The sequence below is a fragment of the Stigmatopora nigra genome, chromosome 3, assembly GCF_051989575.1.
Source record: "Stigmatopora nigra isolate UIUO_SnigA chromosome 3, RoL_Snig_1.1, whole genome shotgun sequence".
Classification (NCBI taxonomy): Eukaryota; Metazoa; Chordata; class Actinopteri; order Syngnathiformes; family Syngnathidae; genus Stigmatopora; species Stigmatopora nigra.
Window position 1 is genome coordinate 16467355 of NC_135510.1, and position 27722 is coordinate 16495076.

At 36.3% G+C, this 27722-nt stretch overlaps 3 protein-coding genes across 4 annotated transcripts; 1 reads left to right on the forward strand and 2 right to left on the reverse strand.

The window, feature by feature from the left end:
- Nucleotides 1-1930: 1930 nt before the first annotated feature.
- Nucleotides 1931-4960, reverse strand: tm2d3 (TM2 domain containing 3). Its single transcript, XM_077713196.1, has 6 exons — nucleotides 4808-4960; nucleotides 4481-4582; nucleotides 3924-4084; nucleotides 3660-3834; nucleotides 2984-3059; nucleotides 1931-2815 (listed from the first exon to the last, which is right to left on the reverse strand). The coding sequence occupies exons 1-6, from the start codon at nucleotides 4905-4907 to the stop codon at nucleotides 2650-2652; spliced, it is 780 nt and encodes a 259-aa protein (XP_077569322.1). The 5' UTR covers nucleotides 4908-4960; the 3' UTR covers nucleotides 1931-2649.
- A 252-nt stretch (nucleotides 4961-5212) lies between these two features.
- Nucleotides 5213-13635, reverse strand: tars3 (threonyl-tRNA synthetase 3). The gene is made up of 19 exons (XM_077713605.1): nucleotides 13293-13635; nucleotides 12741-12809; nucleotides 12444-12631; nucleotides 12238-12361; nucleotides 11753-11877; nucleotides 11536-11653; nucleotides 11252-11316; nucleotides 11090-11168; nucleotides 10856-11002; nucleotides 10182-10280; nucleotides 8768-8934; nucleotides 8514-8676; nucleotides 8234-8371; nucleotides 7136-7213; nucleotides 6963-7063; nucleotides 6030-6134; nucleotides 5853-5925; nucleotides 5659-5773; nucleotides 5213-5574 (listed from the first exon to the last, which is right to left on the reverse strand). The coding sequence occupies exons 1-19, from the start codon at nucleotides 13608-13610 to the stop codon at nucleotides 5426-5428; spliced, it is 2421 nt and encodes an 806-aa protein (XP_077569731.1). The 5' UTR covers nucleotides 13611-13635; the 3' UTR covers nucleotides 5213-5425.
- ulk3 (unc-51 like kinase 3) lies at nucleotides 13375-25812 on the forward strand. 2 transcript variants are annotated; one of them, XM_077713607.1, is made up of 18 exons: nucleotides 13375-13654; nucleotides 13882-13988; nucleotides 14708-14839; nucleotides 14909-15049; nucleotides 15132-15252; nucleotides 15318-15413; nucleotides 16184-16327; nucleotides 17144-17226; nucleotides 17450-17605; nucleotides 17678-17783; nucleotides 17863-17903; nucleotides 18685-18787; nucleotides 18866-18930; nucleotides 19094-19172; nucleotides 20507-20547; nucleotides 22425-22472; nucleotides 23575-23638; nucleotides 25274-25812. In XM_077713607.1, exons 3-18 carry the CDS (start codon nucleotides 14726-14728, stop codon nucleotides 25288-25290), a joined length of 1419 nt encoding a protein of 472 aa, XP_077569733.1. In that variant the 5' UTR covers nucleotides 13375-13654; nucleotides 13882-13988; nucleotides 14708-14725; the 3' UTR covers nucleotides 25291-25812. The 2 variants fall into 2 exon arrangements, with proteins under 2 accessions (XP_077569733.1, XP_077569732.1); XM_077713606.1 differs by having other exon boundaries at nucleotides 13377-13654; nucleotides 13882-14037; nucleotides 25274-25811.
- Nucleotides 25813-27722: the final 1910 nt, after the last annotated feature.

A 27722-nucleotide genomic window follows, 5' to 3' on the forward strand; every position in this document is an offset into this window, starting at 1 on the left:
TATCGGTGTGAATTCAACCTCAAAAGAAGAATCTCAGACAGAGCCTTTTGTTCATTGTAATTGAGTTAAGAACAATAGTTTAATCCTACAGTAGTAATATCAAAATTAAACAGCTACAATATAATTAATGAGTTAAATATGTCATATTCTTCACTAGCTAGCTAAGCCTGCTAGTCCGGTAAGTAGCTAGCTAGCTAGCCAATACCTAGCTTACACTGCTCAACTCCCAAAGGGAAAAAAAAGTAGTGTTAGCAAGACTTAAACAAGGCTATGGCTACCTAACAGTCATTTTTCTCACTCATATAGACTTTATTCTGTAATTGATTGTGCTAACTGCAGGTTCTAAATATGGATTTGCTGAATAAATGTTCTTTATTAGATGTCCTGGTCATGCAAAATGCCAACTAGGGGAAGAATTAGACATTTAGACGCATTATTACAGGGTCTGGCTTGTTAACCCTCCGACTACGGGAAAGAAACCAACTGAAAAAGTTCTTAGCATTGTATTATTCAATGTGTGGGTAGTCACATTTGGTGCTGTTGTCATGGTAAAAGATTTTTAGCTAATGATAGGCCACCAAAGTCGAAAGGAAAAAGGTGATTGTAGCCATTGTGATCAAACTACAGGAGGTAGTATGGCTCATTTCAGTTTCTCTGTACCTCTGAGATGACTTAACATCTTGCTAGCCATATTTTCATAAGTATTGATTGTCAAGAAGCAGCTTGATAACCCACAGAAGTTACCTGGGTCTGGTTTAAGGGTCACCATCTCAAGGAAAACCCATCTGTAGACTGTGACATGATGTTTTACCCTTCTGAAAATGTATCACATAGCATGATATACAGTACATACACATTTTCATACTTTAATATCACGTTAAATTACATTCTACCTCTGAGGGTATTGAGGTGTGGTAAATTAAGGGTCCAAAGGCAAAGTATGGTGTCTTTTTATAGACTATCTCCACGACTTTAGGTAGGCTCTAATCACACCATGGCAACAGCGATATAACACACACCGCGGGACGCCGTTTGACGACAAGGGAACATGTAAGAGTGTGCAGATATGACGGACTCAGCGGGATTCAATCACAAACAATGTTTGAGCATTAAGAGTGGGTGAGTTAATTGTTTTAGGGGATGACAGGACTGGATTTGATGGTCTTTGTGGTTCACAAACTAAAAACTGCGTTACCATTTCACTATCATTCTCGTTAGGGGATGTTGTATATAATTGCAAGGCTATGATTAAATGGGAATATAATGAATGATAACCCTATCTGCCACTGGACTATTATATTCAATTTTCTACATTTTGTACGAGAGCAATTTATCTTAATCAACAGTCTCATTGGTTTTTCTTTTTAAATTGGGATTATAACAAGAGATGAATGCATTTATTTGTCTACATCTCATTCGCCAATGGACTATTATATGTAATTTTCTACATTTTGTATGAGGGCAATTTGGCTAAACAGCCTCATTTGTCGTTTTTTTTTGTTTAATTAAGCCCAACGTATAGTAGTTATAAAGTTGAATGAAAGGGAAAAGTTTGAGTTGTTACCCTGGAGTGAAAGAGTAAATGTTTTTTTTGGCATATGTACTGCTAACAGTTCAGAATAGTATTTAAAATGTATATTTTGTGTATAAAATAATTGGACAATCTGAAAATGTTGGAAAATTCACCATAAGCAGTTTTTTTAGCAATTCTACACAATTTCTTGAATGTTATTTTCATTTTCAACCTTTAATTAAGTACAAATTGTACTTTACTTAGATTTTTATTATATTAATAAAAGAATCACCTGAAATCCAAAGTTAACACATTGTAGAGAAGACCAATATGGTTGAAAACACACAATTAGCCCATGGGCGGTTGCTAAAAAATAGCTAGCCGAAATGCAAAGACATAAATAAAACCAGTCATCCATTTTGGCAAAACATTCCCAAATTTTATTTACAAAACTTAACTGCAGTGTTTTTACCAAAGCCTAAATAGACTTGAAATATTCTTTTCACATATTTAACATAAAAGTTGCTCCAGTGACAGGTGATTTGTATTCTGAATGCACTTGCATATGATGTAACTTCCTGGTCACCATCCCCACGAAAATACGTGAAAATTCCGCGTTTCATTTTACAAGAAGCCTAAACCGACTTTAACACCAAAAAAAATGATAAAAATACCATTGTTTACAGATAGTGTGAACGGCCCCTAAATAATCCAAGCTTGTCGAACTGAACCTTATAAATAAAAATACCATTACAGGCATTTAAATTCCTTGCTAGCATCTGACGCCATCGCCATCAAATCTCTATTTAATAACCTGGCAACAAGTAAGAGGAAAAAATCAGCTCAACTACAACCCAAAATGATCTTGGCAACTGATTTGAAAGAGCGAACTCCCGTTAGCATGTAATTGCCAAGTCCTGGTAGTAGCATAGCACCCCATCTGCACGCCACAGGAGACTGATTGGGACTTCTGCACCATCATTGGCTTAGCGCCTACATGTGTGCAGGCAGGGGAACACTTCCTGCATATGAGCAGACTTGGAATTACCGAGTACACGGTGTTGGGAGATCAGTCCTTGGAGCACCGACCCCATAAAACGTCCCTTAGGCTTCGTTTTTTTTTTTTTGTACATAATTTAAATATAGAGCGAACCGTCTGCTGGGCCCACGTAACCCACCGCGATGAGAAGTACGTCTATCAGAGTCCAAATACCCAGGCCTCCAAAACTGAACAGCTTTCCAAGACCTTCTCTCCACTGGCCCAGGTAAAAGCGGTCGGCCCCAAAACCACCCAGCGTGATGCTAAGTAAATAGATAAAAACAAAGAGATAAGCTACTTCATGTGTTCTTATTTTTAAATAAACAGTAAATCAATGCTGATTTTAAGTTATGTTTTGGTTCCCGTAGGTGTCAGTGGTTAGTAGTAATATGACTAATAAACGTCAAGTATTTTGGAAGAAGTATTTTTACCTGAGTGCCAATGCCGTGGACCACTTGTATCCCCCAGTCCAGTTGCAATATAGACGTTTTAGAAAGCGCCTTTTACCTGTGAGAAAAAAACAATTGTAACATACCAGACTAACTTATTACATGCAAAGAATGTATTTATTTTTACTTACATTTTTAAAAATTATCATTAAAGTATTTTTTCCTGTATTATGTGTTCTTGCCTAGTAAAAATGTCATTACCCCCTGTAAATAACAATTATATTGTAATGATATGTCAATTTATTTATTTCTATAAAAATGGCTTTTGGTAATACAACTTAATTAAAAAAAATGCTTTTATAATACGAAAAAAGTCTATGTTGTAAAATGAAAATATTATTTCTTTCCCTAAATATATTAAACAATATAATTTTTAAAATTTTGTGAAAAATAAATAATAATAAATAACATGGTTTCCCCACAATGTAATTAATTCACAATTTATTTCTTTGAAAATAACTAACTACATAAAAAAAATAACTTTAGACAACATAACTTCTCAAAATAAAATATTTAAATGACACTTAATACTTAATATTCCTGTGCATTTTAAATTCTGCGAATGACTGGCTACAAATCTCGGTGTGTTTTCATCTATGCTATCCACGTCCATGTAAAAACATGATAGCCACACAAAAATCATCTATTCCAAAATTACCTAAACAGTGCACATGTTCCAAAACGTCGCAGGTCGCGTTGTAACGTTGCCGTGGGCAGGCCACAGTCATGCAATTGGTGGAGTTGGAACAGCGATACTGGGATGGCTCCAGCTGCCAGCAAAACTGGCAAGTCATGGAAATAGAGAAGTTGTTTTGCGGCTGGCCCGACTCGTCCTAGCAAAAAATAATAATACGTGACTTCAAGGACCAGACACATTAAAGAGGGAAGACGAAAACTCAAAATGGGAAGGAAAAAGACTCACAACACAGTGAACGCCCTTCTTGGGTTTACATGAGAAGGAAGCTGGTTTCCCATAGGTGCAATTGTGCTGGTAATTGCATTGTATACAATCGTCAGGCAAGCGACTGCAGCGCCCACCACTCGGACATTTAGCGGCGTAGCTTTCTTCATCGGTGGGAGAAACTGAAATTAAAAGTTTTCAGTGTTGAAAAATGTAATAATTTATTCATTTCTTGTCTGTTAGGTTGTTATTTGTGCACTTCATGCTTTAAATCTCATTATACTTGTACAATGACAATAAATCATTCAATTCAACTAGAAATAGTAACCATTTTACCATGAAATATGCAACAAAACCATATATCCAATATATAAAACAATTTATGAAACAATCCGGTACAACTACAATGCTATTTTGCTCGTAAATCAAAGCTTATACAAACAAAACAAGCTTAGCGACAACTCTTAACTCAGTAGACTAGCAAGATGGAACCTTATTAAATCAGGGTACTATTACATACAAGTCCCAAACTTTGATTATGATATAAAGAGGCAGAATTTAATGAAATAATACTTTACCCGAAGGGGAAGCAGGCACCACGGGGCTGGTGATGACCGGTCCGTGTTGAGCATCTCTTGTGTACGGAGGATCTTGCCCGACGTGTGGGGAGCTCAGATAACCTTTCCAGGAAAACAATTGTCACTCGGGGCTGTTTACAGCACCACATTTATACACTGGACATAGCATTATCTACTAAAAATTAATGTACACATCATTTAACGGCAACTTTGTACATGAACGCTGGCATTTTAGACGCAGGCAGTCGCTAATTTGCCGCTAGCAAGAGGATGGACGGGTTTAAAGGCATGTTAAAACATTCATACAGCAACCACTCAAGAGCTTACCGTTGACACATTGCAAACAAATATCCGTGCACAAAAGGAGAATGATTCCGTAGCTTTTGAGGGATTGTTGTCGGGGATATGACACCCGTTGACGATCCATTTGTAGCTAGCTTGTCTTCCTAGCTGCGTCTTTTCTTCCTCTGTTATGCTTTAGCTTGCTCTATGTTGATTGAAAATGGATATTTACCGCCCCCTATGGCCATGAAAGGTAAACACATAGACCATAACATAATCCGACCGTTTTTCCTATGGATTTTTCAACCTAGATTTAGATAAACGACCAGCCAAATTGGAGTTTTGAAATTAAAAAAAAATATCAGTAATATATATGACGAAAATAATATAAATACTTCACCAGCCTTGTTACTGAACTGTTTGGGTGGATGTTATGGAACGAAAATGAGCTGCACTTTACTGTTTTATTTCTTTTCCGAGAAAAGACAAGCCAATGACATCCTCAGTCTACATTTCAATCCCCTAAACGCCCTCTTCCATCACAGTGAAATTTCACACCTTCACAACACGTTCTCAGCACCACCTTCACGTGCAATATTTATCCCAAGATATATTGCCACCTGAAAAAGACTGAAATGCACAAACATCTTGGTTGTGATTTTATCAGAATTCCTCTTCCGCATTCCGACAGCGAGCCTGCTTGAGAAGACTCAGGCGCGCCAACGTCTCGGCCAGCGATAGTTCCCCATGAACCTTGTTGTCCCTTGTACGCACATTGACGGTGTTGGTCGTCTTCTCCTTCTCACCGACCACTGCCAAGTCACAACAACACAAAAATTTGATTTAATTGCATAGCAATTCCAAGAGATCCACATAATTTGACCAAAACTCTTTACCCAGAATGAAGTTATATTGTGCCAGTTGAGCATTGCGGATTTTCTTATTCAAAAGGCACCCAGAGTCGAGGTCAACATCAGCCATCATTCCTGCATCTGTGAGCTGCTTGTATACCTAAAAGGATTGTTGTTTTGTTAAAAACTGAAATATTTTTTAAGCTTTTTGCAAGATTTTAATAAGTAGAGGGGCTCACCTTCCTGGCATACTCATCGCAGGACGGGTTAACCGGCACCACCATCACCTGCATCGGTGAAATCCAAAGAGGCCTGGAGGAACAATGTCATGTTCATAAAAATGTTACTTTTTAAAGGTTTATTTTGGTTAATGGCATTGATAATGAATTAGTGAAGTGTATGAAGAAGAAACTCACCATTTGCCGGCGTAGTTTTCTGTCAGGATCGCAATCATTCGCTCCACGGAGCCCAAAATGGCGCGATGGATGATAACTGGGCGAGCTTTATCGTCACCATCCTTTCTATGGGGAGATTAGAGGCCTTGAGTATCTGTAAAATACTCTTTTGGGTGTCTAAAATGTCTTTAATCAAGCAGTCATGTCAGAGAAAAATAAGGCTATAGTAGTTGAGTTAGTCAAAGTGACCGTATGTTTGGTTGTTTAATATCCAAGTACTGTTTAATATCCAAGTACTGTTTAATATCCAAGTAATGTTTAATGTCCAAGTACTGTTTAATGTCCAAGTACTGTTTAATATCCAAGTACTGTTTAATATTCAAGTGCTGTTTAATATCCAAGTACTGTGTAATATCCAAGTACTGTTTAATATCCAAGTACTGTTTAATATCCAAGTGCTGTTTAATATCCAAGAACTGTTTAATATCCAAGGACTGTTTAATATCTAAGTACTGTATAATATCCAAGTAATGTTTAATATCAAAGTACTGTTTAATATCCAAGCACTGTTTAATATCCAAAAAGGGTTGAAACCAGCTCTCAAAATTATATCCATGAGTATAATATCTAAATATCTACTGTTTTCAACAGTACTTCGATATTAAACTCTCATGAATATAATTTTAAGAACTGGTTTCAACAGTAAACTCTGTGACCAAAAAACTGGTGACCAAACGTCCGAGCACCGTTAGTCAATAATATAACGTCTGTGATTCAGTTACAAAATCCTCCACCTTGATCCACAGGTTATCTAGAAAATTAAATACTGAAAAGTAAAAACAGGTTTTTGAATAAAAAAATGCTGCCATTTGAGCAACAAGTTTTTTACGCGAACAGATTGAAAAGCCAATTCTTTTGAGTCAATAAAGAAAGCATTTCAAATCACCGTCTTACCCCACAAAGGTCAGGTCGAAGCGGATGGGAAGCTGAAAGTCCAGTTGAATGGTTGCACACTGGTGGTAACGACCAATGGCATCCTTGATCTTAATGTCAATCTATAGAAGCACATAAAATGTAAGCGTACACATTGCAGAGCCATTTATTGACTATCTTAGAAGTGAACAGACCTTGGGTCCATAGAAAGCGCCATCTCCGGGATTGAGTTTCCATGGCTCCCCGAATTCAACGAGGCTGTTCTCCAATTGCTGGCAAACATGAGTCAGCGTTTCTCAATTTAAAAAGTCAGCGAAAGTGACAGGTAAAACACATTATGGTGGCTTTATATGCTATTACTTCATAGGGGGGTTACATTGGAGGCATTTAATAAGACTGTTCTTAACCAAAGTCCAATAAAACATTCAACGACAATTAAAGTTTTCACCCAAATGAAAATTCCTAAAACAACGTGGTATCAAGGAATCCCGTGGGGAATTCTGCACTTAGTGACAATTTGTGCCTTGTGCATATATAACCTTTAATTGACAACAAGTACTTTTGTCACATAGGAAAGTGCACTTTAAAGCTGTGATCCACCAGCAGAATAAAAGCCATCCCACTGAGTGCAAAACGAGTGGAACTGGAACATAACAATGGCGGACAATAACATAATGAAGTGCTTGGAATGAGTCAGAGTTTATAATGGCAAATTACATTGCAGGGTCCTCTAGTTGAAGAACATGCCCCATTCAACTACAATTGAAAGCTAAAGCTGGGCGATATAACAATTTTTTTAATCACGATCAAAAATAAGATGTCAGTCGATATCGATAAATATCACGTTAACTAACACTTTTGTTTGCGTAGTAATTACGAGGGACTTAAAAAAAATTAAAAAAGGGGGAGAAAACCCTAAGGAGAATTCACTTGGATCTTTTAGTGGGTTGACTTGCATCTCTTAATTGGTTATTTTGGTCATTATATTGTCCTTTTGCATTCATGCTCTGTGTTAGCTTCTATTGCTAACATTTTAAACACACATTTCGTCATCATCCTCTTCTTTTCCTGAGCGTTGGTCTGGAACTAGCGTTCATCTCGCAACAGCGCCCCCAATCTTCGGGGTGGTTGGTTGGTGTAATTACAGTTTAAAATTATCAAGTTTATAATATTATCGTTGACAAAAATTATGTTCCCGACAATTATCAGTATTGTTTCATCACCCAGCTCTAATTAAAGCAAATCATTACCAAAAAAATTCTGAATAGGCATACAGTGATCGGAAAAGATACCTTCTCAGCTTGGTTCCATACAGCAATGTCGCCCAAGTACTTCTCTGGGCGAGTAGAGAGGTGAAGTTGGAAGGAGAAGCCAAACACACCATACACACATCGCAAAAAGTCCAGGCAGCCCTTCATCTCGGACTCGATCTGAGGTGGGAAACACGGGAAATCAATCAAATTCAGTCAAGCCCTAAAAGTTACTAACAAATATTTAATCTAGAAGCAGAATATTGGGGTTTGAGTTCTCCTTCCAAACTTGAAAACAGCATTTTTCCCCCCCAATGTGTACCTGATCCATGGTGCAAAAAATATGAGCATCATCCTGCTGGAAACGTCGTACTCGGGTCAACCCAGTTAGCGTTCCCGACAGCTCGTTACGGTGGAGGACCCCAAAATCAGCGAACCTGAGGGGGAGTTCCCTCCACGAGCGAGGCCTGTGGCCAAACATCAAACTAGGGGTGCGAGAACAAAGCCAAGAAAATCCATACATCAACAAAATGGAAGCATCAAAGCTATAGATTTGAATCGAGTCGTCATTCTCACCAGTGTCCGGGGCAGTTCATGGGTTTCAAGGCAAAGGTCTCCTCTTCTACAGGGAAAGAGAACATGTTTTCACTGTAATGCTGCCAATGGCCAGATGTCTCCCACAGCTTGCTGTTATAGATGTTTGGAGAGGCCACTTCCTGGAAGCCTCTTCTCCAATACTCTTCCTACATGAGAGAAACATAAATATCAGAGATTAGGTCAAGTTTTCGTTTGGAAAAGATTGCCTTGAAAGAGTTTCTAAGAGGTCACTTTCGGGTAAAATATTCGCCAATCCTCTTCCCATGCAAAAAACATTCGGATATAAGCTTAAATTACTGTATTTAATGTATAAATGTAAACAAGTACTCTATTTACTCGCATATAAGCCTCCCTGTGTATAAGCCCTACCCTTAAAATTGCCTTAAAATCGTTGAATTGTACAATTTCTCTTGTATAAGCCGTGCCCTGATTCATAATGTTCACCTCCATATTCACAAGAGGGAGGTTTTTCCCCACATTTTATGTAAAATATTGTTTATTTTTTCCCTAGATTTCATTCAAAGATGTCAAAATTAATTTTGTTCAGCATTTTATCTGTTTATCTTTTCTCTATTTGGAAATAAATGACCGACATCAGCCGCATAGTCTTGCGTTATGGCGTTTCCTTAAAATCGTTGAATTCTACAATTTCTCTCGTTGAAGCCGCTCCCTGATTAATAATTTTCACCTACATATTCACAAGTAGTGAGTTTTTTCCCAAATTTTATGCAAGAGATTTAGTTTTTTTTCCTTGAATTTCATTCATAGATGTCAAAATTAATTTAGGTTAGCATTTTATCTGTTTATCTTTTCTCTATTTTGAAATAATTGACCACATAAGCCACAGTCTAATTTGTGCACATATAAGCCGTACCCTTGATTGAGTCATTGTTTTTTTAGCGACAAATATGATGTATATGCGAGAAAATGTGGTTTGTTTTTCCCTTTGGCAAGTCCAACATTGCCGACCATTCATCGGCATGAAAATGAGCTTTCAACGACTTTATGACGGTTGGGTTTTTAACATCCTTTGGCGAAATTTACTGATGACATGTGGCTTGGAGGGGAGGTGATGGAAATGACACACTCTCACACTGTGACAGACAGCCTTCTGCAAATGAGGACAGAAACGTGGGACCTTCTTGGCCTCATCTGGTGTGTCCTCATTTGGGTTGTGAAAGTTGTGAAGGAGAAGAAATATGGCAGGAACATGTTCCACTCATTGGCATGATTGAAGGTGTTGTAAATCTCCATTTAATTGGGTATACAGTAAATATTCGAATTGTTGCTATTTTTTTAACCTTCCAAAAGTTGTGTTCAGTTAGAACTTTTAGTAAGCAAGGCTAAAGTTTTCAAGTTTTTGTCATTAATTTTGAGCAACAGTACTTCTTACCCTGATGAATTCAATGAGCGTGTTGTAAATGAAAGCTCCACGTGGCAGGAAGAAGCAACTTCCAGGACTGAGATCGTGGAAAAAGAACAGTTCTTGGTCCTGTCAAACACAGAAATATAGCAAATGGACTCACAGTTAAATGAAAAAAAAAATACAAATATTTACATTGCCCGGTTGTTGTTTCAAGTCTATGAACGCCACCAATACTCCTCATTGTAGTAGACCAGGATGGGCAAACTACGGCCCGCGGGCCACATCCAGCCCGCTAGGCCTTTTAACCCGGCCCACCAGCGTTGTCCAAATAATGTTTGTTTGTTTTTTTTCCCCAAGATGGCGGCGTCACACGGAAGCCAGTGGCAGTAGCTCTGTCCACTCTTATTTGTTTTTCGTGTTTTACAGCCCCTCTATCTTTTTTTAAATTACATTTTAATATTTCTTAATACATTCTTTTTTACTTTACTTTATACTTTTTACTTTAATGATGAGTGATGAGTATATTAATACTTTAGTCCTTGTTTTCAGTTTATGTTTCATATGTACTGTTAACGGATGCACTTTTTTATTTGTATCGTATCTTGTGCTGACCCGGCCCATCTGTTTCAAAATTTTAAAGTGAATGTGGCCCCCGGGCCGAAAAGTTTGCCCACCCCTCTAGTAGTATTTATCAAACATACTTTTCCAATCTTGCGATGGTCTCTATTCTTGGCCTCCTCCTGGAAACGTTCCCATTCTTTGAGCATTTTTGAGTCAGGGAAGGAGATCCCATATATCCTCTGCAGGGTTTCCATGTCAGACCGGCCCTCCCAGTACGTGGCCGAGTTCTGATAAGATAAAAAAGACGCTAAAATTGTGCATACATTAGAATCAGTGACCACCAAATTGTAGAATTATAAAAAAAAATAGGGTACCTTGTATATTTTCATAGCTTTGATTTTGCCAGTGTGCCTCACATGAGGACCTCTGCAGAGGTCTATAAGGGGTCCGCACCTATTCAAGATCGCTAACAATTAGCTTGGCAAAGCAAAATAAAACAAACATGGGGTTCAAAATGATCTGTCAGGATAACTCACCTGTAAACTGTAGTCGTTGGTGTGGTGACCTTTTCATTTAATATGCGGCACTTGAATTTGTTGTACTGGAAAATAGAAACCCAAATCTAACAATTACAGTTAAACCACATAGCTAGGCATTTAAATGCCTTTTATTTACTGTGTTTTCCGATAACCACATTTAAAATAGAATATTTTGCACCATGCCATGTATTCCACTGAATTTTTTGACGACCAAAGAAGATATTAAAGCCTGCAGTAAATTCCATAATCATGGAATCATGTTTTTTTAGCATTTTTCTTACTTTAAACATCTTCAGCAACGTTTCCTTGGTAACTTCAAGCCTCTCAAAGGCTTGTTTCTCCTTCACTACCGTCTTGCACAAGGTCTCAAGTTCTCCAAACTCAGAGCTGGACACACTCCTTAAAAATAACAGATGTTACAAAGGGCGCGATTGTATTCGATGTCTCAATCTCAGCGGCAACAAAAATAAAATCACATGAATAAACAGAAAACCTTACTTTGCTCCATCCAAGAACATGTCATAGTAGAAGCCATTTTCTATGGGGGGTCCGTAACATAAACAGCCACCATAGAAACGTTCCATTGCTTCTCCTAGGATGTGAGCGCTGGAGTGCCAGTACACCTGCAGACAAAAAAATGGAAGTAAAAAATAATAAAGCCCTGTACACAGTAGAATTCTAACATTCTAGCAATTGCGCACTACTCTCGTCCTCTTTGCGCAGCAGCAATCATATGGTGTGCAGTAAATAAAATAAAATTTTAATTTTTTTATTTATTTTAATTTTTTTTAAAATTTATTTTAATTTTATTTTTTTACCCCTTTCCCCATGATAGCGCCGTTTACATGGCAGCCAGTGGCAGTAGCTCTGTCCACTCTTATTTTTTTCATGTTTTACAGCATGTTTTACATGAAAATTTAGAGGGAACATTGATTCTAACTATCCCTCCCCCACAAAATTCCAGAAAAATCTGCTTGGCTTACTGCCTGGGCATCCTCATTATCAAAGCGCAAGATCTCCAATGAGCAATCCCGTTCCAGGGGTCTGTCCAAGTCCCATAGTTCTCCATTCACTCGAGATATCACTGCGTTATCAGCAAGACCTTGACTGTGAGACAAAAAAGAAACAAGGAAACGTCAAGAATATCCTCAAAATGTATTTCTTTTCCATCCACAAGACTTTTTTTTACCTGATATCGCAAGCCAGTTGGTACGGGGTGCTCACCCAGGACGTACCGGTCACCTGACGCCCGTCGGGTAGTTCCACAGTGATGGATTTACCGTCCAAAGCTTTCTTTGCCTTAAGAGCGTCACTTTCCTTCTTCAGTTCCACGTATAGGCTGAGGCGCTCGTCAACAAATGTAGGCCAGCCGTTCGTCTATAAAAGAGTAGGTTTTTATTTGAATAGCGATTAAGTACAAACCTGCAGATGTAATTGTTTGAATTGTGTAAATTTGCAGAAATAAAAACCTAAACTGTATCATCACCCCTTTTGCAGTTCCATTTGATTGTTGTTTTGTCTGCTTCTTCTCCTTTTTATCATCAAGGCTTATCACCTACATTACAAAAAGGAACATTAGCATATTAGCATCACAATCAGAATTATCCAAAATGTTTTAGAAAATAAGCAAGTGACAAAAATGAATAAATATGACAGCCACATTTCACACACAGACAACCACCCCTGAAGCACAACTATTAGTATTTATATGTTGAGAAGACAATTTGGAATTAATATTTCAGTGTTTACTTGAAAATAGTAGCAAACATTAACCCAATTAGCAGAGAAACGGGGGTTGGGTAAATTATCATTTTGTGACGTCACAAACTGTTAAAATCCAGATGTGAACAAGCCATTTTAGAAAACATGTACATATTTTATAGTGTAATTCCCCTCCATTATTATTAAACAAGCTTTAGCAATTATGTATATTTATGAAAAAAATATTCTTTCAATATGGATTCTGGCGAAATAACGGATAGTTTGACTGGCCACAATACCACAATGTTATTATTATTATTATTATTTCATTCGGTACCTTTTTCGCAGCTTTGTTTTTTGACTGTCCTGTCTTGATGACGTTTTGCCCGGTAGCTTTGCCACATTCGCCCCCTGCCTGTGAAGTCTTGCCCGGCTCGAGCTCCAGTTCTGCCCGCAGACTCCTGCGGAGGTGCAGTAGCCGGTACTTGAGCTTTTCATTCTCCGACTTCAACTCCTCCAGCAGGGAGGACACTGGTGCATCACCAGCAGGCCCTAGGTCTCGGTTTGTCACCTCCCGAAGGATGGATATTTCGCCGGCAAGGAGAAGAATTTGCTCCTCTTGAGTAGCCAGGCGGGCGGCCAAGCAGTCCGCCATCTTTAAATGACCATCTTGGGATGAAAGCATGTTTCCGGTTTCCGGTGACGTATTTTTTATTTATTTTTGCTAGCAAAAATTAAAAAATTAATTGTAAAGGTTGGGTGTTTAAAATAAAACATGTATGAGAAAATAATATGTAAGACATACATTTACGACATCGCTTAATAAAAAAATAGACAATATTATGCAACCTATAGCTTCTCCAAAGTACTATAGACATCTAGCCTCATATATGTTGCCTTTGTAAAATGCGACCACCCTCAAGCAGGTGCACTGCAGTACTGGTTTTGAACAATAGGGGGCAATGTCATGTTCTCCATGCTGCTTCTCGTCACGTGACCACCGAAGCCAAAATCCAAGCCGACTGACAGTGATGTAAACATTTCTTTTGCCACAAGCTTGTCATGGATTAACTACTGTAAAGGTAAATACTGTCATGTTTAATGTGGTTAGAATTCAAGTGTAATTGTTCAAGTGACGAGCGATTGACTGCTTAGTGTCCGGATACTTTTGTGTTTTGCGACAGTTTTGCTATCGCTAGCCAGAGGTTTATTATGGTAGCTTTCTAACTGTAAGGATGCTTAATTAAGTTATTCGGGCATTCTTAAAGTTGTTTTACTGCTCTTTTTGCTTGTATATTAACGCAAAATGTATCCGTATTTATAGTAGGTGAATCAACCCATCTGAAGTAATTACACTTTACGTCATTCTGTTTTTCCTGTTGGAAAGATTAATTGTCGTGATTATTTATAATGAATCGCGGTTTAAATGATGCAAATGACCACCAACTATTAAAACAGTATTTTCTGTATTAAATTGCTGCTCTTCGGGAGATTTATTTCTGAATAAAACTAAATTGGACATTTTTTTAATAAACAACAGATCATATCTATAATTCTTCACTCATAAAATAGTATAAAACGACTTTCGAATCAGAAACCAAAAAGATGTCCTCCATTTTTGTTATTTCAGTAAAAACAAAAACAAATGTGATTTTATTATTAGGCCAAATGAATATATATTCAGTTGGATTTTTGTTAAAAACAACTAGCAGCTTTGTTATAAGGCAACAAACCAATATGCTTACATTTCAGGCAATAACTGCTGGCCATATGCTCAAAATGGCGTCGCCCTCCAGCTTCGGACCCCCAAAACTGGACGACTTTATCCTGACGGAGCGGCTGGGTAGCGGTACGTACGCTACAGTTTACAAGGCCTATAGAAAAGTAAGAAAAATATCCTCCTTTCTCTTCTTTTGACACAAAATGGCGTCCTCAATGACCAATCCTTTGCAGGGAGATAGTCGAGAAGCCGTGGCGGTGAAGGTGGTTTCCAAAAAGACTCTAAACAAGGCCTCCACGGAGAACCTTCTCACTGAGATTGAGATCCTCAAAACTGTACACCACCCACATATTGTCCAACTAAAAGACTTTGTGGTGAGCTCACTTTTTTTAGTGTTCTCAAAATATGAACTTGTTGTTATCCCACTGTAAAAAATGACCATGTTTTTACCTTCAGTGGGATTCTGACAACATCTATTTGATCTTGGAATGGTGTTCTGGTGGAGATTTGTCTCGTTTCATACGCAGTCGTCGGATTTTGCCGGAGGGGATTGCACGACGTTTTTTGCAGCAGATAGGTGAATCTGAAAACCGTCTTTTGTCTGATTTTAAATGGCCAAAGCTAAATTTCTCGAATGGGCAGCCTGTGCTCTCCAATTTCTACATGATAGAAATATTTCCCACTTGGATTTGAAACCGCAGAACATCTTGCTGTCTGGCTCTGTTCTCAAACTAGCAGGTAAGCACTGTCTTATTAAAGCTAGTCTTATTCTTTGTATTGTATATAGCGATACTACGACTTGGAAATGATAATGTCAATAATTCATTATTTAATCTATTAAGAGATGTTCATTGTATTGATTAAATCTTATCATTCTCATCTCATTTTCTGAACTGCATGATCGCGGGGGGTGCTGGAGCCCATCCGAGCTGCTCAGTAAAAATTATATCCCCTAACCCACAGATGTCAAAGTGGCGGCCCGGGGGCCAAATGTGGGCCGCCACATCATTTTGTGTGGTCCGAAAAAGTAAATCATGAGTGCCGACTTTCTGTTTTAGGATCAAATTAATATGAAGAGTACAGATGTATATTAAATTTCCTGATTTTCCCCCTTTTAAATCAATAATTGTAATTTTTAATCCATTTTTTCTGTGTTTTTAGTTCAAAAATCATTTTGTAAAATCTAAAAAAATATATATAAAAAAAGCTAAAATAAACATTGTTTTAGATCTCTAAAAAACTGAATATTCAAGGCTTTTAATCCAGTTCTCTTAATCCATATATTAAAAAAAATCAAAATATTATACATTATATTGCCCTAATCCTTTTATATGGCTGTAATATTGGATTTGTTCAAAAAGAAGACATTTGTGTATGCTAGCTTTGCTTTTCTAATACATTTCCGAGCTACTGGTCAAATACCAATGGTTACTATAGAGTACCAATGTTTACTATTAAATCTTGTTTGTAAAGATATTGAATTGCTACTAATTCTAATTCCATGTCAGACTTTGGCTTCGCCCAGTACATGTCACCATGGGACGAAAAGAGTGTACTGAGAGGCTCTCCTTTGTACATGGCTCCCGAGATGGTTTGTCGACGCCAGTACGACTCCAGAGTGGATCTTTGGTCGGTGGGAGTTATTCTTTACGGTTAGTGTCGGGTTCTTTTAAGACTATGGGGAATTAAATGACATCATTGTAAATGTTATCAAATATTGTGGCAGTAAATGCATAAAAGCAGGGCTGTCTGAACTTTTTTGTATGATATATCATTACAATTTGAATTTTTTTTTGAACATATGCAGCGTAAAAAGAAAAAAATGTCAAGAAAATCACTACCAATGTAGCTAAATTTCATCCATTTGATTTTTTTTATGTATCTGAAACAAAATACTTACATTAGTTTTACATTTTTTTAATGTATTTTAAAAATTAAACACTTAAAACATTGTTAATGTATTTTAAAAAAAACACTTAAAACATTTTTCATGTACGTATTTAATTTTTTTCACTTTTAAAACATTTTAATGTATTTAAAACAACTGTAAACATTTTTAAAACATGTTTAATCTATTTTAAAAAAATCAAACTTTTAAAACATTTTAATGTATTTAAAAAAATTAAAACATTTTTAAAACATTTATTTTCTACCTTTATTTCAACAGATTGGAGGTTTTGACCTCTGACCTAATGGAGAAGCACTGTTTAAATTACTAAAAAATAAAAAATAAAACTGAAATGTGCAAAATAATGTAGGCTGAATTTTAGCTTCTTGTGCATGTCATATTGAATTATATTTTTCTCTTTCGCTTTGGGCCTATTAATAACTTGGCAGCAGGTCGCAGTTGGCCCTCAAGCCATAGTTTGGACACCTTGCCATACTATAAGATAGAAAATAAATAAAATGTTAATACAAGTACATTAAAAACTTGGATGACATGTTTATAATTTGTCTTATCAATATAGAGGCACTATTTGGACAAGCCCCTTTTGCATCACGATCGTTTTCAGAATTGGAAGAAAAGATTCGAAGCAACCAACCCATTGAGGTAAGTAAACATCTGCATTTCAGATGACATCATTCTTTTCTTTATATATATTTCTGTACTTTTGAATCCACTAGGTGGCCCACTTTGCTAAAAAAAGCACTTTTTTTATCATGTTCTTATTCTTGGACCTGCCACAGAGAAAAAAATAACTCCAATTTTCTTTTTTTTGTGGTCTTTATCAACCATCTTTCGACTTTTTGAATGCTTTGTTACTCAAAACCAGATCCCTCCTGGAACCAGGGTCTCCAAACACTGTCGTGACCTCCTCTCGCGTCTCCTGGTGAGAAACCCCGATACACGGATCACCTTCACTGAGTTCTTCACGCATCCTTTTGTGGATATGGAACACATGCCAAGTTCCGAGAGCTTAGGAAAGGCGGTAAAAGACCGAAAAATTGTTCATGCCATGTTTTTGCTGAAGTTGGTCCATGATTTTTTTGATTCTTTTCAGAAAGAACTGGTCCTGCAGGCAGTACAGAAGGACCAAGATGGCGAGAGGACTGCTGCACTTTCGTTTTATTGCAGTGCTCTGGAGCATTTTGTCCCTGCTATTTATTGTACGAGTACATACAATTTTTCTACCAAATGCATTATTACAACAAAAAATATTAATATTACCTTGTATGTCCTTTTCAGATGAAACAGACCGGCAGCGAAAAGATAGCCTTAGGCTAAAGGTAAGTAAGAAAACATATTGTGCAATTGTTTTTAGGCAAAAAAAAATGATAAAAAAATAATAATACAGTCCTCCCTCGAATATCTATATTTAAAAAAATTATGTATTTAATTTTATAAAATATTTGTTTTCAATAGGGGTGCCCTACTTTGTCTATTAAAGTTGAAATTTAACATTTTTAGAATCCTGCGCAGTACTGAATACAGTAATCCCTCGAATATCGCGGTTTTATTTTTGTTTTGTTTTAAGTTTATAAAAATATGAAAATCCACACTGAGACTCGCAAGCGGAAGCCACTCCCCTTTCTTCTGCTTCCTACTAGGACTGAAGTTAAAATATATATATATATATATATTATGTAATCGCGGCCATGTCTGGTCTACATAAACCGCGAAAATCGAGGGATTGCTGTATATCTGAATAAAAAAAATAGGCCCATTTAAAATGCAATACAATAATAGTCAATGTTATTTTCTATTGTATTTATTAGTTCTGAAGTAATCATTTTAGCCATGAACAAATTAAACTCAAAAACATATTAAAACTCATTGGCTGCCAATTACCGTATTCTCCGGACTATAATTCACACTTGTTTTTTAGATCTGATCACAAATAGCTTGTTATGTTGTTTTTTTAGGCCATAATTATCCCAAAACTATTAATATGTTTTCTTTTTGGTTCTTCTTCCCCATTTTAATATTACTTTAATGAGTTACTTTAGTGATATTTGGGCTCTAGCATAAAACATGTATGCCTATGTCATGTTAAAAATTGTCCTACAGGTCCGTCAGTATGCATCCCGGGCAGAAGAACTGAAAGCCCTGGTAGCATCAGATAACAAGCTAATCTTCGAAGAGGCGCGTACTTCCAGGGACATTCTCCAAGGTAGGAAAGGTCACAAAGGCAATGGTTGTTAATTGATAATCGCTCGATTAAAAATGTTCCTTACCTTGTACCATGTAGAAATGTCTCGTGAGCAACCCCGCTTGCTGGCAGCACTGGAGATGGCTTCAGAAATCATCGCTAAGGTAAGCCTGCCAAGGAAGGAATGCTAAAAAACTGGAGTTTTAAGTCCTTTTAAAAAAGTTTTTATTGGTTATTTCAGTGATTTGAGGACAGCTATTGTATGTCTGCTAGTTTGTTGCAGAAACCTAAGGATAACTGACTGTTGTTTTGGTGTTTTTGCCTTAGGAACAAAGTGGAATGGATGAAAATGAGGCCTTGGATGAATACCAGAAGTGTTTAGGTGAACTCCTATTGGTGCTTGCAGGTAGATCAACTCCTTCCATCTCAACTCATTTTCTCAGAACTCATTTCTATTTTGAAGGAAAGACAAGCAAGTCAGGGTGGTGGCGGGGGCAATAGAACCAACTTGAGAGAAGAAAAGTATCAAAATTTAAAACAAAATTAGAATTAAGTTTAGTGTAAGGATAGATTAAACTTATTTTTGAGTGTGTCTGCATCGTAATCCAATTTCATTTTAAATTTGTTTATGTTACGAGCGCGTTGCCATGCTATAAGTCTCCCCTCCAAAATCTGTCTAATTTTAGTACTACGTATTAAACACATTTTAGTACTATCAAACACATTTTAGTACTATTAAACACGTTTTAGTACTATTAAACACGTTTTAGTACTATTAAACACATTTTAGTACTATTAAACACATTTTAGTACTATTAATCACATTTTAGTACTATTAAACACATTTTAGTACTATCAAACACATTGTAGTACTATTAAACACATTGTAGTACTATTAAAAACATTGTAGTACTATTAAACACATTTTAGTACTATTAAAACACTAATTATTTGTTACTTAGTTAATAGATAGCAAATTAAAACAAATTAAAATGTTTTCCCAATCCAATATCCTGTTTTTGGTGTTTTTTTCAAAGGGTTGCAACAAATTATTTAGTTGTTTGTTCATTTCTATGGGAAACATTCATTTGAGTTACGAGTAAATCCACATATGAGCATTAAGCTCATATCTCAAGGTACCACTGTAAATCAAAAATGGCCATCAAGTCAGTTCATTGTGTTTTAATGCACTGAATATGAACATGTATCCTTTAAGCAGGAAATCACTACTATGTCCACATTGTGGTTAGGCCTCTTTTGAAAGCATCCTGATTGGAAGAATGGCTGGTTCAGGCTCTCATCAACCGAAGATAAAGCATTTTGTGTTTGTAGCGAAGCCTAAATGGGAAGCAGATGGCCGAGGCTCCCATACTGCACGCAGGGGCCCCTAGTAGGCTTTGGGTCCCATCATCTCGGCCCCCCCAAAAAAAAGCCTCACCACTAGAGTGACTCTAACATGAGAGCATGAGCTCATGCAAGGACACACTTACTCAATAGCCTTCTGTGTTGCTTAAGCGCCCCACCGACTCATTTTCACTCTCACTTTCCCTCCATTTTTAGTCAGGCATTGACAACGACGTGCAAATATGCGGACGTGATCTTTTTAGTGGCAAAATGGGATTCCGGCATATGTTCCAGCACCCCCAAATGGGAATAATAGGCTTGTGGCAAAGTAGTTTATTCCATTAGTGGTTCAAATAGTGTATAACAATGTGCTCATTATTCTTTTGTTCTTTTCAGCTGAGCCGCAGGGACGCCGACGTGAGCTGCTCCACGTTGAGGTGAGTTTGCCATTTTTGCGTCGACCAATCACGGCACACTTAGCCCCCCGAGCCCAATTGGCTATTTTTCTAGGTACAAAGCAAATAATGCAGTAATCCATCATTTTCTGCCTACTTCACTACACTTATATTAGTACACATTTATCACTGTCTCCCTTATAAATGAAGCTGTAAAATGATCCGAGTTGGTTTACCAAGAGCACAATTTTCTATGATTATATATACACATATTTTATTATTATTAATACATTTCTATTAAAGAAAGTGGTGGTTCTCTTTATCAAATGTTTAACTTTTTGATTTGCAATTACAAAACTGGAAAAACAGTAAATATGTCTCCTTTTTATATTTTAATCAAAATACATATATGTGTATACACAGAAAAGGGAGACATTTTAAATACTAATTTTTTAAAAATTTATTCTCAAAAATGTTTTTTTAAATCTCGGAAATATAATAAAATAAAAAGGAAACGTTATGTAATTTTGTAGTCAATGGACAATTTATGTATATGTATATGTAAATATATATATATATATATATATATATATATATATATATATATATATATATATATATATATATATATATATATATATATATATATGTATATGTATATGTATGTATGTATATATATATATATATATATATATATATATATATATATATATATATATATATATATATATATATATATATATATATATATATATATATATATATATATATATATATATATATATATATATGTATAGGTATATGTATGTGTGTGTATGTTTTTGTGTGTATTTCAGCAACACGCTTATTTATTCATATATTTATTTATTAATTTACTTATATATTCATTAACTAATTTATTACCTATTTATTTACGTCTAAAATGTCCTTTTCTGTGTCGGTATTCTCACCCTCTTGCTACTGTGACAATGAAATTTCCCAAATACGGGTTGAATAAAGTTATCTAATCTAATATAATCTAATCTAATCCAATCTAAAATTAATGAGAAACAAAGTAAAAACTTTTACATGTGGTCCCAAAATCTCACCCATATTTCAAAGACACAAAAACACTGTGTTCAAAGTTGGCCTGAAAAAAAAACCCTAACAAAATGTTTATTTAACTAATTACATAATAATATGGAACACATTGTCAACACACACAACCACAAAAATTTCAAGACAACAATGAATCAAACACAGCTTTAAACACGGCACCACTGGGGAGTCCAAAACCAAGTCTGGAATCCTCATTTTCATGAATCTCTTGCAACTCTAGTGATTTTTACCATCAAGAAAATGCAACCTATGCAAAGTTCCTTCATGTTTATGACGCACAATGATTAAAGGCATGTGGTTTGAGAGTAGAATTTAAAAAAAAACTGCGGTCAAGATGATAATTTGCTACGCCAGGGGGAAGTACAAAGACTAAACCATGGAGGTCTCATCATTGTGTAGAAGTTTACAAGTCGCCTTACTTTTTTCCTAATCTGCGGGCCCCCCTAGTTTAAAAGCACACGTGTCCGTCCCCCTCTGAAATGTTTTCCTAATTTCCCCTCTCTAGCAAATTTGGCACTGCACTTCCGTGAGCCCCGAAGGTCTCACCGGAGAGTTTAAAAAAATAATAAGGCACATTCCACACTACTTGCAGCAAAGACTCAGACATCCTGTCTTGTGCTGTTGAGTACAGGTCAGAAAAACACTGTACTTTACCCACAATGCATCTGAATGCCAGCTTTCATTTATGTTCATGGTGAATATTCCCGCCTTGGTTATAATTTATGTTTTTTTAACGTTTTAAAAATATGATAATTGTACCGAATTGCCAAATGTTCACGGATGAAACTTGATTTTCAACAATTGTTGTTTTTTTTGTCTAGATTAAAAGCCTTATGAGCAGAGCAGAGTACCTCAAGAAGAACATCAAGGTAAGGGTGTTTTGTGTTAAGATAATGGCAGTCTAAAAATCCTCACTAGGTTCGCGTGGGGTGCTGGAGCATATCCCAACTGATTTTTAGTGCTAGTGGCAGTCTAAAAAATCACTTCTATTCATTTGTATAGCATGGCTACTCATCTCTCATCTCATTTTCTGAACTATTTTATTCTCACAAGGGTCGCGGGGGGTGCTGGAGCCTATCCCAACTGATTTCTAGTGCTAGTGGTAGTCTAAAAAATTCAATTTTCTATTCATTTTTATAGCATGACTACTCATCTCATATTTTGAAATGCTTTATTCTCGCTAGGTTTGCAGGGGGTGCTGGAGCCTATCCCAATTCATTTCTAGTGCAAGTGGTAGTCTAAAAAATCACTTTTCTATTCATTTGTATAGCATGGCTACTCATCTCTCATCTCATTTTTTGAAATGCTTTATTCTCACTAGGGTCGCGGGGGTGCTGGAGCCTATCCCAACTAATATCTGAACATGAATTGGTGGCCAGCCAATCACAGGGCACAAAGAGACAAACAACCATTTACACTCATACCATGTAGTGTCTAATCAGCCTAGCATGCATGTTTTTAGAACGTGGGAGGAAATTGGAGTACCCGGAGAAAACCCACGCAGGCCTGGGAAGAACATGCAAACTCCACAGAGGTGGACCAACCTGGATTTGAGCATGGCTACTTATAACTTTAAAATATAATTACAATTGTTCACACTAGGTTTGCGTGGGTTTTCTCCGGGTATTCCCACATCCCAAAAGCATGCATGGTAGGCTAGTTAAACACTATAAATTGCCCCTAACGATTGACTAATGATTGGTTGCCAGCCTTATTGTTGGCCATCAATTCAGGGTTAGCCGGGATAGGCTCCAGCACCCCTTACGAATATTGTTGAGAAGAAGTGGTTCAGAAAATGAAAAAGTGGACAATACGTTTAAGAATACTGAAAAATAAGTTAATACTTAAGAGTTGCAGACTTAAAAAATCATAAATCGGGAGTTTTTTTTTCTTCTAGATGATACATTGTCTATGTTGTACTTTCATGTCAAGAAAATATGAAAAGACAAAGTAAATTATGTTATTTTACAGATGCAGGAGACGGAGAGAGCCGCTTCGCTGGATCGGGAACCGTTAGCAGACTCCGTCAGAAGTTGTGAGTATCGCATAGTATCGCACTATTTACAGTACGTCGCCATTTTCTCTCTTTCCCCGCCTCTTGTCTCCATATCTAATTACGCTGAATTAAACTCCGGTATGTGGGAAAAAAATCCCCATAACCTACTTACCTCCTTTCTATGGTCTTCTCCAAGATGGATAGCGGTCTTAGAAAGTCCGAACAATATCCTGTACTTAGTCAGAAATTCCTGTGGAATTATAGATTTCTTTTTTTTCCACCACGTTCACTGGAGAGTCAGCTCAAATTTCCCCAAAGTACGTGGCTTCTTCGTATTCCCGCTGAAGTTATTTTAATAAAAACCACACGGTGGCAGCTAGCCGCAGTCGGTTGGCGTGCAGCCAATTGCAGCCGCTACTACTAGTGAGCAAACGTTGATTTTTTGGTTAGAACATATGTACGCATTTACTATGAAGAAAAATATTTTGCGCTATAAGTTCATTTACCCTAAAGTTTTGCTGTTCTAGTTCATTTTGCAAGTATTGATAGTCTAAATGGAATTAACGGTTTAAAATTGTGTTTAAAAAAACAAAATGAATGGTTGAGGACCGAGTTGTTTTGCCATTTTAATACCTAATATTAACCACTTTAATATATCCAACAAAATAAAAAAATATATATATATATGTAAATATATGCATTTAAAACCGGGGTTTGCAAACTTGCCCACCTCTAATTCAAAAGAAACAATGCATAATAAATGACCCTAAATAAACCCTAATTACACTTTAAGATGGGAGATGAGTATTAAGTGTCATTTCTAAGTTAATAATAAATCGATTGGAGAAAAAAATAAGTTTACCATATTAAATCTAAGCCATTAGTAATATTTTCCTCATTATACAATGATATAGTATATGTATACAAATCTCTCTCTCTCTCTCTCTCTCTCTCTCTCTCTCTCTCTCTCTCTCTCTCTCTCTCTATATATATATATATATATATATATATATATATATATATATATATATATATATATATATATATATATATATATATATATATATATATATATATATATATATATATATATATATACTAATATACATATGTACATATATATACATATATACTTATATACATATTTATATATACAAATATACCAGGATTGACCAATTCCGGTCCTCGAGAGCCCCTATCCAATCAGTTTTCCATATCGCTCTCCTCTAGCACACCTGAATTAAATGATTAACTCATCAGCAAGCTGTCCCGAAGCTTGATAATGATCCAGATGATTTGATTCAGGTGTGTTAGTGGAAAGCAGACCAGATAGGGGCTCTCGAGTACTGGAATTGGCATTTACTACATACTGTTTTTCCCAGTGTTTTTTTTTTTAACCTGGTGGACTGCCAGGCTAAAGCAGTACTACATAGGGAAAAAACACAATTGAACACTAATTAGTTAGCTGGGGTATGTTCCAGCACCCTCCCGACTCGCCATCTCTTCCAAGGTCTTGTCATTTTAATATTTGTTTTTTTTATGAAGTTTTTGGGAGAAAACCCTGGTATACCAAATGATTACTATAAAATCCTGATAATACAAGCTTTTATTACCGTGTCTCTGAAAGACGATCTTACAGTAAATAACGATCATTTCTTCTTTCTGTCCTGTCAGCATGTTGTGTGCAGTAACCCTGAAAGGACACGGTGGGAACGCAGCTGGCTTTGGACTCTGGCACGTCATAGCGAGCCAAAGCCTTCACCCTAATGGCTTTCGGTGCTCCGTGCCAAATCAAACCTGCACCCCCAACTCACCTCCCACACTTCTGGGCTTGGACTTGCCAGAGCGTTCCATGTTTTGGTCGTTGCTGTTGGTGAGGTACCATGTCAAGAGAGCCGAGCTTGTCAAGCTTGTTAAATACTACAACACACTTGTTTTATAGCAAACACTGTGTCACCCTTACAACAACAACAAAAAAACACTGTTTACAACATTTAACCTTCAAAGCTGGATTTACACTGCATGGTTCAAGGGGTGCCTTTCTACAGTAATCCCTCGATTATCGCGGTTAATGTAGACCTGACATGGCCGCCATAAAAAAAAAACGCAAAGTAGGGTCACCCTCATTTAAGAAATTAAAAAATAAAAATAAAAATAAACTTCTAGTAGCAAGTGGAAGACAGGGGAGTGGTTTCCGCTTGCTAGTTTCAGCGTGGATTTTCACATTTTTATCAACTTAAAAAAAAAAAATATATATATATATATATATTTCATTTTATTTATTTATTTTTTATTCTGTGTTGAGTTCAATTGGAGGTCAGGGGAGTGGCTTGCGAGTTTTGGCATGGATTTTCACATTTTTATCCAAAAAAAACATTTAATTATGAAAAATAAAAATCCACTAGAAAAAAATCTGCGATGTCGTGAAGCCGCGATATTCGAGGGATTACTTTTTTTTTTTTTACTCCGTAGACTGAGGTCTAAAAAACTAAATAGCGTGACATATTCTCTGCTATTATTTAGACTAATCATAATCATGAGCTAATGGGCTTTATCGGCTTTATTTATTATTTATACATTTTGCACTGCCTGGAAAGTAATTGATTCCTACATATTTCTTTTGACCAACAATTGTGACGCTGGTCAATAAGTAAAAGGGATTTCATTCAAAAGGAAAATGTGGGGAAACTGTGAAAATGCCTGCTGGTGGATACTTAAGGATTTAATCGATTGTACTGTAGCTTTTACTAATGTGTACATACAGTGCATTTTTGTTGGGAATTTATAAACTAATTCCTCATGGAAAAAGCGGGTAAAGGGAAAAATGTGGCAAAATAGTACGTATTGTCAACGAAGTGTAATGCGTTACTTTTTAAGGCTGAAAAATAAATGTAATTAGCTGTGACAAATTGCATTTAAATTGCATTTGTGTATATACAGATACTAACTAAACATTAAAGTTATACACATATAAACAAGAAAATAGCATATTGTGCATTTAAATACTCAATGCAGTTCATTATTCGAATGACCGATAGCTTAATGCTAATTTACCATAATAAATGTCATTCACTTGTTCAAAAATTAGCATCATTTTGCATTGGATGTTTTCATACAAATGCTTTGGAAATTGATTGACAAAATATATAACAAAAAGTATTTGGTCTATGACGCTGCCAAAAATAAGTTATAAAGATAATGTAGTTTTTTGAGAGGTGTATTCAGTCATATTCTTAATATTCACTTCATAAGATAATAAAAAAAACTGTCAAAAAAACTAATAATGCACAAAAGTTAAATTTCCCAAGCATGGGGATTTAATGAAATTCTAATCTAATATAATCTAATCTAACCCAACCCTATTTCAAATCCAAAAAAAAAACCCATTAACTACCCCAATTTAATAATCCCAACAATAAATACTCAATTCAGTAGTCAAAAGTATTAAATACTCATTGACTAAAATCCAACATAAAATAAAACCAACTTTTCTTTCAAAATTGACATTTAAAATGACTTCTCCAACCATAAAAACAGCACAAAATATAAAATACCTCCCCAAAAGTTTTCAATACTCATTGAATAAAACACAACATGAACTAAAAACCAACTTTTCTCTCAAAATTGACATTTAAAATGACTTCTGCAAGCCTAAAAACCCCACAAAATATAAAATACCTTCCAAAAAAACTCTACACACAACCTTTTTTTTGGTTTATCCCCAAATTTTTGGACTTTAGAGGCTCCACTGTATTTCACAGTCCACCCCCACTTTTTTGCACGCCTCTCCTGTGGTTTGACCGCAGCCTGGCCATGTCCTCTCCACTGATGGACGCCATTCCCACCGCCATGAAAGACGAGCTGGGGAGGTGCGGCCCAGTCCTTGTTGACTCTGGAGTTCCAGGTTTGGCCAGCAACCCCCTTGGCCAATTCGTGGGTATGTTCGTGTGTCTCACACACACAGGCAAAAACATGCTGGGTTTAAACGAAAAGATTTAAGTTGATAATCCTCACCCTTGGAGGTCTCCAAGGCTGTTTTGATTTCAAACACATGCTGTAATATTCCAAAAGAGCTTTAATTTGGAAGGAAAAGAATAAGATTAAAGTATAAATATGTATGTTG

Bases quoted from the DNA above. Each gene is read 5' to 3' on its own strand.
- tars3 (XM_077713605.1), bottom strand. From the start codon at position 13,610: ATGGCGGACTGCTTGGCCGCCCGCCTGGCTACTCAAGAGGAGCAAATT. The intron at 12,362-12,443 runs GTAAAAAAAAGT...TTTGTCTCACAG, and splicing joins CAACTGGCTTGCGATATCAG to TCAAGGTCTTGCTGATAACG. The intron at 5,926-6,029 runs GTGAGTTTCTTC...TTGTTCCTCCAG, and splicing joins GAAAACTACGCCGGCAAATG to GCCTCTTTGGATTTCACCGA.
- ulk3 (XM_077713607.1), top strand. From the start codon at position 14,726: ATGCTCAAAATGGCGTCGCCCTCCAGCTTCGGACCCCCAAAACTGGAC. The intron at 15,414-16,183 runs GTAAGCACTGTC...ATTCCATGTCAG, and splicing joins CTCTGTTCTCAAACTAGCAG to ACTTTGGCTTCGCCCAGTAC. The intron at 22,473-23,574 runs GTAAGGGTGTTT...GTTATTTTACAG, and splicing joins ACCTCAAGAAGAACATCAAG to ATGCAGGAGACGGAGAGAGC.
- tm2d3 (XM_077713196.1), bottom strand. From the start codon at position 4,907: ATGGATCGTCAACGGGTGTCATATCCCCGACAACAATCCCTCAAAAGC. The intron at 4,583-4,807 runs GTAAGCTCTTGA...TTTCCTGGAAAG, and splicing joins TTGTTTGCAATGTGTCAACG to GTTATCTGAGCTCCCCACAC. The intron at 3,835-3,923 runs GTGAGTCTTTTT...ATTTTTTGCTAG, and splicing joins AGAAGGGCGTTCACTGTGTT to GACGAGTCGGGCCAGCCGCA.